Here is a 19,276-nt window from a genome sequence, read left to right on the forward strand (position 1 = left end):
CAGCTTATATCCGGATATTGTCTTTTCTCCCCCCGACCCCCTACAATATTTACGATGCTACTTATTTTCGAACCAATATGGTATCTTAAAACCATGGTCTTTCACTTCTAGAGATCTGTTAACTAAACTTCTTGACACAGCTTAGTGAGGGCAAAAGCCTGTCATGCACTTCTTCTGGGGTGACTCATGGTCAGCACATCATGTCCCATCTCAGTTTTCTGACATATGAAACTGAATTTAGCTATTATTGCTCCCAAGTATGTCACCATTAGTCCTATGAGTCAAAAACAACATTCTGGAACTCACCCCAGGGATCAAACACCAGAACACTTGCACCAATGGAAGAGCATTGGGCTACACGGGAGCTCTCCAAAGAACTTTGGAGATATAAGACTAATGCTTATAAATTCATATGAAAAGTATCATATTACAGTAAATATCTCAAACCAAAGTAACACTTGAAGTATGAGTAACAGGCATATTTTTTTTATTACTTCTAAGTTACTTACTTGTATCGATTTTCATGGATATGTCTGTTCCGATGAGAACGAAAGGTTGTATACTTCATGTAGGTTTTGTTGCAAAAGCAGCACTGATATATTGGTCCCTTGTCATGGCTTGAAGTATAATGATTATCAAATTGTTCTTTAGATGGAAAAAGGAGAAGGCATATATTGCATTTTATCCCAATGCTAGTTACAAATTCATCGTTAATGTCTAATCCTTCTTCATTCTCATTTTCACTAACATTCTTTTTTGAATAACCAATTTCTGCAGTATCACCATCATCAGATGATTTATCAAAAGTATCCTCGTCATTATCACTGTAATCAATTGTTAGTTCTTCATCACTACTGCTATCTTTTTTACTGCTTCTGTGCTGCTGCCTATGTCTGGTTCTTCTTCGTCTTGGTAACTTTTTTCTTTTGGAAGTTGCTGGAAGATCTCGGAGTTCAGATTTTGAAACAGCAGCCTCTGAAATCCATTAAAAGGTTAAGAATATTAAAATCTGAAGATATATTAACTAGTAAACAGATCACTGCTTGTGGAGAAAATAAATTTGGGTCACCTGTTGCCCATATTTCAGCTTCTGGGTGTCAACAAGACTCCTTTCAGCATCAGAAGACTTTGGGATTGTTGTATTTTAGATATTTTACAAGTGTGTGTGTAATTACATGTACTAGGGATCAGAATCAGCCGACAGGCGTATCAGTTTATTGCCAATATTACCAATAGTTTTACTGATCTGACTTATCTATAAATAGCATATAATTTAGTGAAACATTTTGCTATTTTATTACTATTTTTACAAATATAAATATATAATTCATATTCCCTTGGTTTTGTAAAATGTAAGTATGCAGTATCATTTTCAAAGGCAAAACTGATTAATTAAGGAGGTTACTGGGCCATTCATATTTTTCAAAAAACATCTGCCCTGCTTGAACATTGGTTATCACTCTTCGTAAATTTTATGTTGATACTTTATCAGTATTGGCAAAATATTAATGTCAGACCTATGATAGGAAATGAAATATCATGAAAATCTAAAGGAAAACAATCTTGAATCAGATGATTTTATTTTCTATCACATAGATAGTGGTCAAATATGCATACTTAAACCTCAATAAAACATCTTAATTTAGATCCTTTTTCATAACATGAACTTCTATTCAGTTTAGGAACATATCATCCTTCTAAAATATGCATTCATGAAAATCCTAGGTCTACTTATATACAAAATTGCATACCTTCTTCGAAGGAAAAAGAATTTGTGTCCTTCTGCCCATCCTTATTTTCTTCACTGTTCTGATCACCTTCCCCATCTTCACCATATTCATTATCTGAATCAGCAGCATTCAAGGTGTCATTAATATCATTCTCATCATCTGATTTTATGTTCACTTCTACAGGGATATCTACAACTTCAGTCTTGAAAATAAATTTATCTGCATCATTCTCACTGTCCTTTCTCTCCCCACTTGAAGTTGATAACGTGGCATCTTCTCTATTTTCATTGTGGCTATCATCTGTAGCATTTTCAGGCTCCTAACAATAATATAAATATGTTCAGCCATTACATTTCTATACTCTTTAAAAGCTATATTAAGGAGAGTAAAGCCCAAATCAATATACACTAGACTCTCGTATATCCATCCAGCTCTCAATAGTCCGCCCTCTCAGTAGTCCGGCCCACATCCAGCCTGTAGTCACTCAAGCAGAAATGACGCGCACAACAATGAATTATCGTGTTCAACAATGTTGTTAGTTAAAAATGCTACACATACGTAAAGTATTTGAAATTGTGACTTTCTTACAGTAAAGTTCAGTACATACTATGGCTTCTAAAAGGAAACACGTTACGCTTGACCTCAAGCAGAAACTCGAAATTTTAGATCAGTTGAACCGAGGCTCTTCGCCTGTATAGTCCTTATGTGTTTAAACTACATAGTAGTACGTAATTTCCGACCCTCTCAATAATCTGGCACTTCCGCGCATCCAGCACCCATATGTGCAAGGAATGGCCGTTAGCGAGAGTCTAGTGTTTTTATTTATTTATTTGTAAATTCCTCAATACAGAGAAAATTCACCTAAAACTGTTAGCGAAAAATGCAGGCTTGACCAGGACTCGAACCTGTCTCTCTGGCATTCCGTGCCATTGCTCTACCACTGAGCTACCGAGCCGGCCTGGCTTTGCCTGATTTTTCGCTTCCGCTGTTTTACCTGTGTGGAACCCATCTCTGCCAGTGCTACCACAACGGGATCTGTTGCTTTGAAACACAGTATACATTGACGTTGCCTCTTTTCTCCCAGGGTAGAGATGTTACTTCATTAAATTAGGCACACACAGGAGATGTACTATGTAGAACTGTTAGCGAAAAATGCAGGCTTAACCAGGACTCGAACCCGGGTCTCTAGCATTCCGTGCCATTGCTCTACCACTGAGCTACCGAGTCAGCCTGGCTTCGCCTGATAGCCTGCATTTTACGCTAACAGTTCTACATAGTACTCTCCTGTGTGTGCCTAATTTAATGAAGAGATAATCCATTTTATATCAGGATATCAACAGAGAAAATAAAGATGAAATTAACAAATGAGAAGCATCCACACACACATAATATGTATAACAAAAATAAAAACAATAACAACTAGGATATAACAAATATTAATTACTCCTCAGCTGCTTGATGCACGACTGACGCACGCCGTTCTGAAAGCCTGCTTGAATAGATGAAAGCCTGGATGACCATTTAATGAATTGTACACGGTTTGAAGCCTATACAGAAGTGATCTCTGTTCTACGGATAGCCTTGAAGCTTTTGTGTAAAAGAAGTTGTTGCATTTGCTGTTGGAATATGGAATCCAGATGTGAAGAAGTAGCAAGAGTTCGTTATTGAAAAGTTGTCCATTCATGATTCTGAAAAAAATGTTAAGATTTGAAACTTGACGGCGAAGGGAAAGATTGTAAATTTGAAGAGTGAATAGAATTTCGTGTTTGGAAAAGTTTGCAAGGGCTGGACATCTATGTTTGAGTATTCTGATGAAGAAATTTACCACTCTGTTTGTTCTCTTTATATTGCTATCACAGGCCATTGACCAAATATAGGAACCATATTCAAGACTAGGTACAACGCAGGTTGTAAAATAGCTCTTGAGGGCAGAAACATGTGTTATATCTGTAAATTAATACAAGGGTTTTCATGGCTTTAGAAGTTATGTAATCTATATGGTGACTGAAAGTGAGTTTACTGGGATTGGTTTGAATTTAATCGCTGATAGCAACTGTTGATTTTCCAGAGTCTAGATGTCTTGCATAGTCCACAAGGCATTGATTAAGTTTGTGGAGTCAAAATAATCATGGAAATTATGCAAAATGTGTGATTTTCACTAATATTGAATCAACATTGTATACCAAACGTGACTGAATGAAAAAATTATTCAAAACTGACACACACTTTCACAACGTACAAAGGACATCAAGATGAACAATTTTCTTTGTCACGTTTTGCTTGTTCAGCACTACTTTCAACACTACAAGCTATCAAAACACTGGCACCGGACCCTGTGGCCGAGTGGTTAGCACATTGCGCTGCGACACCAAGGGTATGCCTTGGTTGTTTGTGAATGTCCATTCATCAATTTCATCACTCATCCCCATCTTCGCAAATTAGCCAAGAGGCACAAAATGCGAAGTACAATAAACTAAAATCAATCAATCAATCAAAACATTGGCATTTTCTATCTTATATGCATGAAGCTATGATGCACAGATTATGGTTGCCACTGACAATTATATTGCCTGTCAGAAAATGCCTATATTTTAGTCACACTGTGATATCCTCTAGTGTAAATACCTATGGACAAAAAATTTGCAATCTGTATTCAAACAAGCACATGAAACAGTATATGCAACATATGCACAGATTGTGATCTTGCATCATTTTAGGAGGGGTTAAAACAGTAATGTCAACCTGCAGGAGTCTGGCATGATTTATTTCTGCATTAAAAATAAATACAAAAATTCTCATGGCAATCTTATATTTCCATCACACAGCTGTATATACATACAGGACAGAAAGTCTCATAATATTGTAGATGGCTGGAGATGCGGGTGCAGAACGTTTGCTTCCTGGTGTACTTCTCGTCCGGTTTCCTCCATCTCCTGGAATGCTCCGACTTGCAGAGGAGAATTCCACAGGAAACGGAGGTTGCAAAGTACAGCGGAACTGGTTACTATTTAAGCGAAGGATGCCCTGTCACCAAGCCTTATTTTTCAGTTCTAATTAGTTGGTGGATCATAGATAGTAGCAGCCAGTGCCGCCGCCAGGAAGCAGAGGTGAGTGCTGGCGCATCCCTCAGCCACCTACCCTTCTCCTACTACTCTTATTTGGTTGGCTCAGTAAACAATAAAACACCATCTGACCTTATCTCATTTCTCCCGAAATAAGTGCTCTATCAATATGGTAAAGTAGACGATTTAAGTGGTGGAGGCTTGGCTTCCCGGTTTTTAAACTTTTCTTTTTTTCTCTCTTGGCATCAACCCCCCCCCCCCCCCAATTGGCATGTCTATTTCCATTTGCCAAGCAATGAGTGTTCAATGGATAGGCTCAATGAACTCAAAGATGAACTTGATCGCACCCTTGATGAACTTAATTCATTAGCTGTTTCGTCTACCCCCATCCCCCACACTAATCGACCAGATCTTTAAGTAGGCAAATACAGGCTACTCGAATTGATGCAATAGCTGATCCGCACTGTCGAAACAACCCCGAAGAGTCCTTAGGGCATCAAGTGAACTCGTGCGACCTTGAGGTAAACATGTTGAATACCGCATCCTGTAAGACGCCCGCATTTTCGAGAGGAAAATGAGACAGTGTCCATCAGTTCTTGTTGAAGTTCGACAACCTGGCGGAATTTCATGGGAGGAACGAAGAGCAAAGGCGTTAGCGTTGAAGGGAATCACCCTGGGATGGTTTTCTGGCATAAAGCTTTCCCCGAACTTTGCTACGTTGTCCTACAACGATCTCAAGGACAAATAAAAAGACACATTCCTGAAGAAAGGTGACCTCAGGTTAGCTGAGGACAGGATCCGTGCAAGGATCCAAAGGAAGGATGAAACAATGATGAATTACGTAACGAGCAAATCCGCTCTGGTCAGGAAACTTATTCCTGGCATTTGAGAGGATAAGCTCATGTATTCCATCATAAGTGGCCTCCAGGATAAATACCTGGAAGCCGCCAAAAAGGAATTTGCAAATTTGGAAGACCTTATTAGCTGGCTCAGACGCGTGGAGAAGCGTCAAATCATCGCTAAAGAACGCAATCGGCAAGAAAAATTTAATACAATTTTTGGTTCTGATTCCGACACGTCGTCTTCCGATTCCTTCTCGTCTGACGAGGAGAAAATCCTTGCGAAGCCGACACGAAGGAAACACGTTCACAAGCATGAACTTGCAAGGGCAGCAGCTCCCATGGTGGAAACAGCTGCCCGTCTAGTCGAGTCAGCCAGAGCAACGACCGTTCAGGGTGCCTCTTTTCCACGCACGGCCGTTCCAAATAGCACCGCTCAGGATAATCACGACGTTAGCCATCTTGCAAACAAACTTCATGATATGCAAATTTCACACCAAGAATTGATCAATTCTGTGACAAATAGCAACAAGCTAATACAATAAATGCAAAACCAACCCCCCAGAAACAACTATTGGCCATCTAGAGGTGGCAAGAATAGAACGTATTAACACTTCAGACAAAGACTGTAACATTTTTGAGCCAGAACCCTCTCTCTTGAAAAGGAACCTGCTGGATCCTAGAGCTTTATTAAATACAGAAAATCCTGTAATTCACATAATTAACCCTACAACTCATAAGATAAAAATCACAAATAACACAGTGTTAGGTAACCTATCTACAGGGAAAATTATAATGCCCTTCCCCCAACAAGTAACAATATACAGAATGAGCAGATATCAAGTGACACTATTTCAAATCCCCCCCACTGAAACCTGTCTAAAAATGACAGAAGAGCAGTTAACAGAGAAAATAAAAATTGCACAACAAAAATTCAATTTCTCTCGTCTTAACATAAACAAAGATTTGACAGTTGAGGAAAAAGAAAAAATCTTGAGTTTAATACAGGAATACAGCAATACATTTGCTTGGGATTCCAAAGATAGAGGAGATTTTGAAGATTACGAGCATGAAATTGACACGGGGACAAATCCAGCCTTTCACCGACCTCACTTTAATATTCCAATACACTTACGCGACCAAATTAAAAATCAGTTGTTAGAAATGGAAAGTCAGGGAATCATTCGTCAGTCCCAGGGGTCTCCCTACAACTCTCCTACATTTTTAATCAAGAAACTCAATAACAAGTATAGAATTCTAACAGATCTTCATTATTTGAACTTAAAAACGCCCTACCTTAGTTTTTCACTTCCTTCCGTAGAATCTGTTCTAATCAGCCTGGCCGGAAAGAAATATTTCACCTAATTAGACATGAAAAATGGCTTCTATCAGGTCAGACTTTCAGAGGAAAGTAAACAGCATTCTCCATTCCAAATTTTCAATCATTTGAATATTACTGTTTGCCAATGGGATACAAAAACTCACCATATGCCTTAAATAAAGTTATTTCATTAGTGTTCAATGGGGTAAGTGAGGATGAAGTGTCCATCTATGTGGATGATATTGTTTTGAGTGCTGATTCCTTGGACTCGTTACTTCGAGTAATGAGTAATGCATTCAATAGACTACGGCACGTGAACCTGCGGCTGTCTGTAGAAAAATCACGCTTTGCTTACACAAAAATCACCTGTTTAGGCCACCAAGTAAGTGAAACTGGATTTGAAATCTCTCCCAAAAGCCTAGATTCTATAACGAAATTTCCACCACCAAAGAACATTAAACAATTGCAAAGGTTCATCGGTATGTGCTCAAAACAAGAATTTAACGACCAAAATCTCACTAAGAAGATGTTCCTCCTTACATCTTCCATTAAAGCAACAGCATGGGGAGCTCCCTCCCCACAATCTCTTCTTTATAAAAACTAATTAATGTCCCCTCCTTTGTTGCATAAACAACAGATAGTTTAATTCAGACTTGATTAGAATAGTAAATAGTACAAGGGCAAATCAAAAAGTCTTTGCCCCTAATTCTTTTTCAGCCAAAATGAGAATTCGAGATATTCAATGCAATAGGTTTTTCTCGGAACGGCCCGGTGTAAACTCTCAGCTGCTCCGCCGCACATTGCTGCTGTCACTTTGCAAAGATGGCTGTAGTACACAACATGTCCACGTCGTATGAGTATTGAAGTGTTATCCGTTTGCTATGTAGCAAGGGACGAATGCCCATCGAGATCCATAGGGAAATGGAGCCGACGTATGGGGACAAGTGTCTCACTTTGAGATGTGTGCGGTGGTGGTGTTGTGAGTGTGAAAATGGCTGAGAAGACCTTCATGACAATAAGCTGTCGGGGCATGCTCGTTCCTGACTCACTACAGAAAACATTGCCCGCATGGATGCAATGGTGAAAGTGGATTGGTGTGTGCATCTGAAGGACATTTCCAAGAAGCTTGGCGTTTCTTATGGCAGTGTTTAAGATACCGTTCATGTAGATATCAGGAAAAAGTGCTAAGCGATTCTCGATGTGCACAATGTGGTTATCCTCCACGATAACATCAAGTCTCATGTGGCAAACAGGACCATCGGCAGACTTCAGTCATTCGAATTCGAGATTCTGCAGCATGCACCGTATTGTCCAAACCTCGCCCCTAGTGATTTCTAAGTGTTCGGTCCACTGAAGAAGTTCCTGGCAGGACTGAGGTTCATTTGCGATGATGAAGCGAAGACCGCTGTTCGGCGGTGGTTCCATGTCCAACCGGCCGAATTCTACAACAGCAGCATCTCCAAACTAGTGGTACGATGGGACGAATACCTGAACCGCTGTGGTGACTATGTGGAAAAATAGTGCAAGTACATAGAACAATTCCTATATTTTCATTTCCCTGCATGTTTATTATTTTGGCTGAAAAAATAAATTGAGTCGAAGAATTTTCGATTTGCCCTCGTACAATTTGTGTCAAACAACTGTCCGAACCCCTATGTGCCTCCACCGGCTATCAAACCCAGGACCCCTTGATTAGAAGGTGACGATGCTCCTGAAAAAGAAAGTTAAAAAGTGCAGCAAACTATATGGGGCTATTTCTAAGTAGACACATGACACCACCACAAAGCAAGAATGCTTTACTCATTATCACTTAAATGGTGATAATCTGAAAGAAAACTATGTAAAAATATTTCCAAAACAATGGCACACTTTACCCTTCATGAGTTGTGCAATAAAAGTAATGTCAATAGTTGTGCATGGTGCCAGAGACCAGGTACTTAAAATATGTTAAATTAATGGTCTAAAATGCCAAACCCTCATTTATTACGATTAGATCTTTTTTTTCAACAAATGACATTCTGTTAAACTACAAAAACTGAAATTCTATAAAATTATAAAAAGGCAATCTTCGTAGTTGGGCACGGGACAACAGACTGGATTTTCAGAAAAAACTAGGTATGCCTACAGTAGCACATGGACTCGGACAGAGAGGGGCTTCGACGAATCCTCCCTAGAAACCCTAAGATCTTGCAAACACTGGCAACAAAATCGTGGTGTAAAAGAGGAAGGTTAGAAACTCAGCTAGACAGAGGGAGGGTGTTGACCGAACAATCATTGATAAATAACAACGTTAAAACCACACACCTGGAAGTAGAGACCATGCACAACCGACACAGGGTTAATGAGTGAATTAACAAATTAAAATAATATTTCTTCAATATTTTGTCTTCCTTCACACATTCATTATTAAATTGGTAAGAGACCCTGTGTAGCCGCACTCCCAACTTTTCACCTGAAAATATTACCCAAAAAAGTTTCTGCGTACATGCTGTTTTAAAAGAAGATGAGTCACCAGTACCTTTTCTGTTTTTTGTGCCTCTTCCCATAACTTCTGCAATGCATCCTGTACCTTTGTTGCATGTTCAACAAAGTTATAAATGTAATCAAGCTTGTGGCAGCACGGGTAGCAAACTTTTCGAGGGAGCACGTCACTTGCTGTTATCTACAAAGAAATATAAATAACATTATAATATAAATGGGCAATGAAAATTGCAAGACATACATACAGACAGACAACATGTACAACAGAGGCCTAATCTGGCTGGGGATCTAGGCACCAGAAACTTTGTTTCTCTGTAAGAATCCAGTGCCCAGGGCACACTATGATATTTTAGTGCGTTCAGAAAATGTCACCCTTTATACCCCCAAAAACCTACTCAGTGTAAAAATAGTAATACTATAAATAATTGGAGCAGAATATATAAGTACCAATAAGTAAATTAGGTACCCTAACACCCACCAAAAAGTGCATGGTTTATGAAGGTTACTGATCATGTACGTCTTGTTCTTTTATAGTTTGTAGAGATGTAAAGCTCAAAGGCTTCACGCAAGTGAATGTAGCACCCAAACTGACAATCCAAAACAGCAGCAGATGGGATGTTGTCTACCATTTCATAAACACAGGTCAATGAATTTACAATAAATATTAATTATTTTATATTACACTGTATTATACAAAGTCAGTCAAAAAGTTAGTTGCACTAGGCTAGCATGAAAGAAATAGCATATGGAATATGGAGGACAGTTCTTGTATTTACATGAAAGTACACTAGCAAAACTACAGTTCTACATAATCACAAAGTCTGTTCAAACATTTGTGATAGTGTGGCACGAGTTTCTCTATACCTTGTTCAAAGAATTTCCATCCAACTTTCGAAAACCATTCTTGCATCGCAGTTTTAACTTCATTGGAATGATATAGCTACTTAGCAAGTTCTTCTTTCATAGGCCCAAGGACATGAAAATTGCAGGGTGTGAAGTCTGGACTATGAATCAGTTCGCTAACATATTGAACATTGTTCCTTGTCACTGTATTTGACAGCCATCTTGCTGCTAGTCATCCTCAATATCTGCACGCCCATTCTCTTACAATGCACAGCATTTTCCAATCCTCTAGCATAAAATTGCTTTATCACCACACACTTCATGCAATTGGTGATGAATCTCAGTAGGGTTACACTTTCTTGACCACAAAAACAGAGTCACTGCACGTACTTTTAGTTTGGATGCCACTTTCAACTGATGTTCACCACTGATAACACTGTTAAGTCGTAACTCCACTTTTTTCAAGGAAACTGTGAGCAGTGTTCCTTGCCATGTTCATCAAAATGTCTCTTTCCAACAAAATATTATGGATAAGTGCAACTTATTTTTTGACTGGCCCTCTTATAATAAATTAAATCAAACACAAAAGACTGAAAATTTACGAAACCAAAGTAGAAGTGAAAATTATTGCCAGCAGTTTATCAATTGTATTTATAGGTTAGACGTGCTAAGTTTGGTGATATTTGCACATGTGTTTTCGCTATTTGAGTGTGCATACAACTGGTTTTTATTAATAAATAACACACAAGTACTCGGAGATAGTTTTTTTATTTTTTTTATTTAAGTGGAACATACTTCAAGATCAAATCTCAGTTATTTGTGATTTTTGCATTCTGAAACACATACAACATAAAAGATCAAAATAATTGACTGAAAAAGAATTCGACACAATTCTAAAGGGATTACAGTCGGTGAAGGGTCCAGTACATTAAGCCAGGAATTGCACCTTATCTTCTGAAACTTTCACTTCACATAAAGTTTGGGTTTATAATTCCAGAAATTTCTGAGAACTATTTTCAGACATTGTTCTCAACAAAAAAAATACCTGAAAAGTGTGAAAGATTGCACATGGAGGAGGGACGGATTTGACCCTACATTAGTCAAATTATTATTTTTCAGTGAATCTTCTGCCTTTTAGTACCATTGAAATTCTTTTGTACTTGAAGACAACATGGAAGCCAGAAACAGAAATATTATATGAAAAAGTTTATGGCAAGACTTATTAATACAGATATAATTTGCACTGAGGGTCGCACTACGCAATACAGCATTTAACATGTGTTTTTCCTTCTGGAATGAACTTGGGATTTGCTTTATATCACAGAGTATTGTTAGGTGATGGGCAGGCTTGTCACCCTCAAGGAATGGCGGGGAGTCTCCTGGAATCAAACTCCTGGAATTAAGAGATTTAGTATTATTACATTTTTATAGTATTTCATGCTGAAGCATTTCGTTATAGTATTACAGCTTGAGAAGAGTGAATGTGTATGGTAATTCTGTTTTGTTTAATTACAAGAGAGGTTGCTAGGTCGTTTTGAAAAATTGATTCAATTTTGTATTCACAGTAAAAAGCAGTGACGTGCACTGAGGAATAGCTAGTCTAGCAGAGATAGATCAATCAATCTCACATCTCGAATTATATTCAAATCACAATATTTATTGTCGTGTTAAAGCCACCACAGCTCATACGCAACACTGTCTTTTCCACGCGCTTCTCGTCCATCGGTGTTCTCCGCGGGCAAAGCTGGCTGGATACCCTAGCTCGCTCTTCTTCCGCCAGACCAGTTTCCAGGTAGAAACGGCCGGCTCAAGGAAAAGGAAGATTTCTACCTCTACCTCCCTTGCCTCCTCGCCCCCTGCTGCAATGGTTGAAAGCCCGTGCTTTCAGGTCCCCCAGTCTATCTCCTATAGGACAGATAGGGGATTGGTTTCTCATATTTTTTTTGTAAATCCTCTAAAGAACACAGGGTAAAATTTTCTGCAGTACTTATGTTCTCTGTATTTACACAACCTTTTACACGTTGTACAATATGTGTGTATGTATGTATGTATGTATGGGAACGTGTTATGTGCAGACAATAATGTTATGCTTTCTTTCTTTTTTTTCTTTTTCAAATATGGAATATATAATGATTAAATTACAAATATGTGCTCAGGATCTCTCTGACTCTCGTTTTAGTAGTGTTTTATTTAAATATACTACTCTTGGTCTCTAACAGTCATAAATACGGATGTATTTATTTGGGCAAGAGAACGCGTGTTCATATTGTTGTTGGTTTGGTTTATTTTACTTCGCTTTTCTGCCACATTTGGTTATCGCGAAAACGAGGATTGAGTGATGATATGATGAAATTGGTGAAGGGACCTCATATGAACAATCCAGGCCAGGATTCGAACCCGTGATGAGTGCGCATTCTTGTCCTATGTGTTGCAGTGAATAATGGACTAATTTGGAATGAGAAATGTATCTCAGAATCCAAAAAGTCAAATGAATATCATTGAAGAAACAACAAAAAAGTGTGTTGTGTTTTGTTACCTGTCACCAAATCAACCAAGCATGGGGGAGTGGTTATCATGGCGTGCTACGACACCAGGAGTTCCGGGTTCGAACCCCGACCTGGGCATGGGCGTTCCCTGTGCTCGTCCCTTCATCAATTTCATCGTATCGTCTTTGCAATTAACCAAATGTGACAAAAAAGCGACGCTAAGTAACAAAAATGAAATCAAATCATTGATTGATTGCTCAATTTGGTTTATTTTACTTCGCTTTTCCGCCACCTTCGGTACGAAAAAATTGATGAAGGGACACACACAAAGAACACAAATGGCCAATCCGAGATTCGAACCCAGGATATCTGGCTTAGAGTCAAATCAAATAGTTTTTTATTTTCGAATGTGGGTGGGGGTTACGTGTACTTTTTTCTAGTACTCATTCATAATTTTGTAATGTTTTCCTGTTATTGACATTCTTCTTTTTTGTAGGAATACTGACCCTAAAGGGAGGAGGGGTGTGACCCACACCAACCCCCCCCCCCCCTTGAGCATGCCACTGACTGCTACCTTAAATGTCGACTTCACCGCACGTCACTGGTAAAAAGACCACAAGATAACAGCCACGAACGCCAAAAAACAGAGTTAACTGCAGTAACAACTTTTTTTGAGCAAGGAGCAAGCGAGATATTTTCTCCCAGAGGGAGGTAAACCAGGCATATAGCACCCTGAAAAAAACGCATTGAATTTATCATGTTCCTGCAACACCCTCTTAAGGGGAGGAGATACAGTTACGCACCAATTGTACATTTATCTCAATATCGCCCGAATGGGCACTGCTACTAAAAAAAGAATCCTGGGTGTACCAAGAGTATGAATTTCTCTCCATGTTGCAAGTGGAAGCATTTTCATATGTTGATTATTAAGCTCGACACGACATTTGAAAAATATGCAGAATAAGAATTTCCGGAACCCTGTGTATTCAATATGGGGAATCAACTTCAACATCAAGTTACGGCTAATCAAATGGGAATTTCGACTTTTCTGCTTGGCAATCACTTCTTCAAACTGCCCTCTTCCCGTTGATATCATTTTCTATTCCATCGGAAGTTTGATATTCCCAAGATAACAAATCAAATAATATGCCCAATGCATTTCTCCTTGCCTCCTGGCAGTGTTGCCAAACCTGGTGCGCATAAAAGAACTCAATTTCACCTGAAATGGAGTTAAAACTGACTTTCAAGGAGCTAGATTTACGAAGTGCTTCCTAGAGCAATGTTAGTTGTCAAAGGGGTGGGGCGCTGCTATCACAATTAACTCTAAATTGATGAAAATTTATTCTTAGTTTTCACCATCTAGATTCGGCAACATCACTCATCTCATGGTCGTATGAAATCGAAAATAAAGGATTCCCTGATAACAATATAATGCCAATTTCACGTCAACACAGCTCTATAAAAAAGGAGCTGGGGATACAAGAAGGGGTGGGGCCAATATAACAATATCACGTTACGTGCAAAATGTATAATTATGGCAAAATTTGGTCTATGTGGGCCAGAACCAGTGATGGTATCATAGTGAGGCACGGGGGTGGGAGCCCCAGTTCACAGCCAAACGAGTGCACAAAAGAGCCAGATCTGGCTCCAAGAGAGCTAAGTTAGCAACACTGACTTAGAGGGAAAAGCCGGGTGGAGACTGTCCCGTATGCCCTTAATAAAAATAAATGACTGTGACTTAAATAAAATTATATGTGTGAAATATTATACTTTTAGGCTGACATTCATTTTTCAAGGAGCCCTCCCTCCTTTCTGGCTCTTCATGATAATCGTTATTGTTCAGAACATTTTAAACTAGAGGATTTGAATGCTGTAGAGAAATCTCCCGGAATTAGATTCTTTAAGTTGGCAATGTGATGGGCAGCCAGTAATACTAAAATAAAACTACTATTTTATAAATCACAGGTGCAAGAAACAAGGACAAAATATATTTCCTTGCCTTAACATAAATATCTTCCGTATGATTGCACAATATAGAGAATGTCTCCAATTTTGTTAATATTTGGTACATTAACTAAATTTGGCATTCTAATCACGAATCTGTTGTTAAAATGAGGGGGTCACATGTAGAAATTATAACATTGTGCATGGGTAGCCCCACAAACCATTCACGGATAGCCCCACAAACCATTTCCGGTAAGGTTAGGTTAGGCACGCTTAGTTAAAATTTTGTTCGTGAAACAATGCGATACAGCTCTAAAAAAATCAACTTTTATCGCCTTTTTTCCCAATTTTCACACGTGACCCCCACATTTTAACAACAGATTAATGATTAGGAGGCCAAATTTAGTTAGTAGGCTATACCAAATATGGAACGACTTAAGATGACCGGACCCCTATCAGATTTTCTTCATATTTGGCATACTCACTAATTGAGGCCTCCTAATCACAAATCTGAAGTTAAAAGTTGTCGGAAACGTCTAGAAATTGCGAAATAAATCGAAAATAAGGCGTTAGTTTTTGGAATGGAAACAGTCGATTTTCGCGAAATTTTTTGTTTCACAAGGAAATATATATATTCCTTATACCACGACGACACCAAATTTTAACTATGTTTGCATAACCTAACCACACGTCAATGGGGTAAATGTCTGTTATATCGGAGACACTTTTCTTCAAATTTACAGGAGAAACTACTTACGGAAATGAGTTTCTGTTGCATTTATCAAACTTCGTGGAGGTATTTTGTCACTATGGAATGCTGCACAACAGAAAATAAGCACTTTTGATGTAATAAAGTAGCCTCTTGTGCGAATCGACAACATTATGCCATTGTTTCCATTATGAACCTGCAGATGGCACGAGTGTTGAAAGTCACGCGAGAGGAAGAAGTGTTTACAAATGTGCCTTTTTTTTTTAACTATGCTTACCTAACCTAACCTAACCTAACCTTACCGGAAATGGTTCGTGGGGCTAACGTGAATGGTTTTTGGGGCTATCGTAAATGGTTTTTGGGGCTATCGTGAATGGTTTTTGGGGCTACTGTGAATGGTTTTTGGGGCTATCGTGAATGGTTTTTGGGGCTATCTATCAATGGTTTTTGGGGCTATCGTGAATGGTTTTGGGGGCTATTGTGAATGGTTTTTGGGGCTATCGGGAATAGTTTTTGGAGCTATCCGTCAATGGTTTGTGATGACATAATGAACACGAAAGTAGGTATTTTTCGGTTAAAAAGGTTGCAAAACTGCATGCCCACTCCAAATCGACAAAACACAAGCACGACGCGTGATGATCCACAGTTGTGCGCGAAATATTCTATGCTTCGCAACGGAAGAAAGGACCCAAAAGAATTACTCGTAATGTGAAATATCAAAGTTATTTTCGTGTAAAGAGCAAAATGGCACCTTGAAATAGGTTCCGCAATACACAATTAGTAAGTACGAACCATTTGAAACAGAAAATATGAGTTAGAAATGTGTCTCCGATATAACAGACATTTACCCGTCAATCGTTCGCAATTATTTTGCAATTTCTAGATCCTGATACTACCACGACACCAAATTTTAATTATGTTTGCCTAACCTAACCACTCGTCAATGGTTCGTGGGGCTAGCGTCAATGGTTCGCAATTATTTTGCAATTTCTAGACGTTTTTAACTTCAGATTCGTTATTAGCAGGCCTCAATTAGTATGTCAAATATGAAGAACATCAGGAGAGGGGTCCGGTCATCTTAAGTCATACCTATATATTTGCAATTGTAAAAAGGTGCCCAGAATGGGGGCAAGAGGGGGCCATTCAAGCATGGAAACGGAATCATTGTAAATTACATATTTCATTCGTTACAATTTGCGTTAACTATAAGAGACTGATAACTATAATGCATTTACAAATGGAATTCATTAAAAGGTATAGTGCTGAATACTCCTGAAACCTGTCACAAATTAAAACACGGTCTGCCAAACAGGGATAGCTCTATCTCTACAATGATACACATTGTATCATTGCTTGTTTACCTTTATATTTAAATATTGAAGAATCTTAGTTTCAAGTTTCCTTTCTGTCCCTTCTGAACTATATATAGAGACGCCTCCGTAATCCTTATATCCACAAATTCTGCAATAATTTTCTAATTCTTCAAGCGCAGAACTCATTCTTCGTACTTCATTTGTTTATGTTTTTTTTTGTGTGTGTCGGTCGAAGATGGTAGTAGAACATGAACGTCAATGAAAATAACCCCAGAAAAATCGTTTCATTTTTATTTTTATTTTATAAATGCTATGCTTCTACTACACATGATAAATGAAATTGAATTGAAAAACATAGACATGAATAATGCTTTTTAAAATTAAATTGAGACCAAGTTAACTTTTACCATACGCTTTTATTTGTAGCTATGCAACAAGCATAGCTTGAGTGAACCATAGATTGAACCATAGAAAAGTTAGGGAATAGAAGTGGAAGCTACATTTAAACCTCGCTGCGCTTTGAAATTGCATTTCCATCGGTGGCCAGTAGATGGCGCGGCCGTCTTCTTTTGCTGCTCGCAGTAAATAGGGGGGGTGATTCATTGTCCCACTGGAGTGTCCTTCACCACAGAAAGGACAGGGGTGGGTTGTGAAACAGGTTTTCTGAAAACGAGGGGGAATATATGTCTTTTTCTGATTTCATGCAGTTCGTGAATTTACGGAATGAGGACTTTGCCAGGCAGCTACATACCCTACCATGGCGCGAAATCATTGAAGATTGATTTTTTTTTCAGGGGGGGGGGCGCAAGAAGATTGTGGTCTACACAGACATACACAAACTATACATATATATTATGTATGTGCATGAAACTTTTCAAATTTTCTACCAAGCATCTGAGAAGAAAGAGCCTATATGATTAATATTTATAATGTTATTAAATATAAATTTAAATTACTAAACATGTAAAAATACATTAGTATTTAATACATATAAGGGAATTTATTTGATATTTTTTATGTATCAGATATTTATAACTGCCTTCTCGATTGCGCCGTGAATACGTTTTCGCCTTGCAATCAAGGAGTCCCGGGTTCGATACCTGGTGGACAGGCACGTATCCAAGGAGGGGGCTTAGGGGGCTCGAGCCCCCCCCGAAAGTTTTCAGTTTACCCTAGATAAAATGAGGTTTTTGGTTCCTTGTGGTGTGAAATAAAATAAAATAAGGATAATTTAAGAAGATAATTAATTATGGAAGAAAGACGGAGAATGTTCTGTAACTATATTATTGATAATAGCTCGTATCCAAGTTGGGAATCAGGGGGATCGAGCCTCCTTCCCCAGGAAATTTTCAGTTTACACTAGATAAAATTAGGTTTTTGGCTTCTTGAATAATGTGACAATTATTTAAGGAGAGAAATAATTATTGAGGCAAGACGGGGAATGTTCTATAACCCTGTTAATAGCGTGTATCCAAGGTGGGGATCATGGGCTCGAGCCCCCTTCCCAGGAAATTTTTTAGTTTACACTAGATAAAATTAGGCTATTGGCTTCTTGGATAATGTGACGATAATTTGAGGAGAAAAATAATTATCGAGGCAAGACTGAGAACGTTCTATAACATTGTTATTGTTAATAGCACGTATCCAAGATGGGGATCAGCGGGCTCGAGCCCCCGTCAGTAAAATTTTTCACATTTCGTTAGGTTATTGGAGATTTAATAATATGATGATAATTTAAGAGTAATAATTATAGAGGCAAGACGGAGAATGTTCTATAACCTTATTATTGTTAATATCATGTATCCAAGGTGGGGATCAGAGGGCTCGAGCCGGCCCTTAAGGAAATTTTTCAGTTTACACTGCATAAAATTATGTTTTTGTCTTCTTGAATAATGTGACGATTCAAGGAGATACATAATTATAAAGACAAGACGGAGAATGTTCTATAACCCTGTTATTGTCAATTGCATGTATCCAAGGTGGGGATCAGGGTACTTGAGCCCCCCTCCCACACACATACACACAAACAGGAAATGTTCAGTTTACACTACATAAAATTATGTTTTTGTATTCTTGAATACTGTGACGATAATTGAAGGAGATTCTTAATTATAAAGACGGAGAATGTTCTATATAACCCTTTTGTTGATAATATTGCACGTAAACCATTCTTGTGCTTTTGGTGTTGTCGCAGCAAACTTTTTGGAAGCTGCACAACAAAGGTAGCGCAACTAGTAGGACGATTCGTTGTAATTTTTAATCTCTGGAAAGCACGAGAGGGAACGTTCTTGAATAAGAGGAGTCGAACTACTGGCCATATTAACGAATCGTTTTATCTGCGGAACGTTCTAGAATATAATGAGGATATAAATATGCTGCTTCAATTTACCAGTTGATTTGTACAACAGAATCGGTTAATGAGACTTCAGAATTTCCAGAGTATGGCAATTCATACAGTCGATTAGTGATCTGTGAGTGTCCATTGCTTGCTTTGTAAGATCTAGTGATTCTAAAATAAAATGGACTGAATATCGTAAAGTAACGAAGT

General features: G+C 38.4%; 1 protein-coding gene across 1 annotated transcript in view; it reads right to left on the reverse strand.

The window, feature by feature from the left end:
- LOC145981882 (uncharacterized) overlaps positions 1-16,939 on the reverse strand; it is a 36,071-nt gene extending 19,132 nt beyond the window's left edge. Inside the window, exons 1-4 of the mRNA XM_083115363.1 lie at positions 16,777-16,939; positions 9,471-9,614; positions 1,752-2,049; positions 510-975 (exon numbers count right to left, since the gene is read on the reverse strand). Coding sequence (XP_082971489.1) covers positions 510-975; positions 1,752-2,049; positions 9,471-9,614; positions 16,777-16,914 — 1,046 coding nt within the window. The 5' untranslated portion in view covers positions 16,915-16,939. The remainder of the gene's footprint in view (positions 1-509; positions 976-1,751; positions 2,050-9,470; positions 9,615-16,776) is intronic.
- Between the last annotated feature and the right edge of the window lie 2,337 nt (positions 16,940-19,276).

The sequence above is a fragment of the Lepisma saccharinum genome, chromosome 30 (genome assembly GCF_977018435.1).
Source record: "Lepisma saccharinum chromosome 30, izLepSacc3.1, whole genome shotgun sequence".
Lineage (NCBI taxonomy): Eukaryota > Metazoa > Arthropoda > Insecta > Zygentoma > Lepismatidae > Lepisma > Lepisma saccharinum.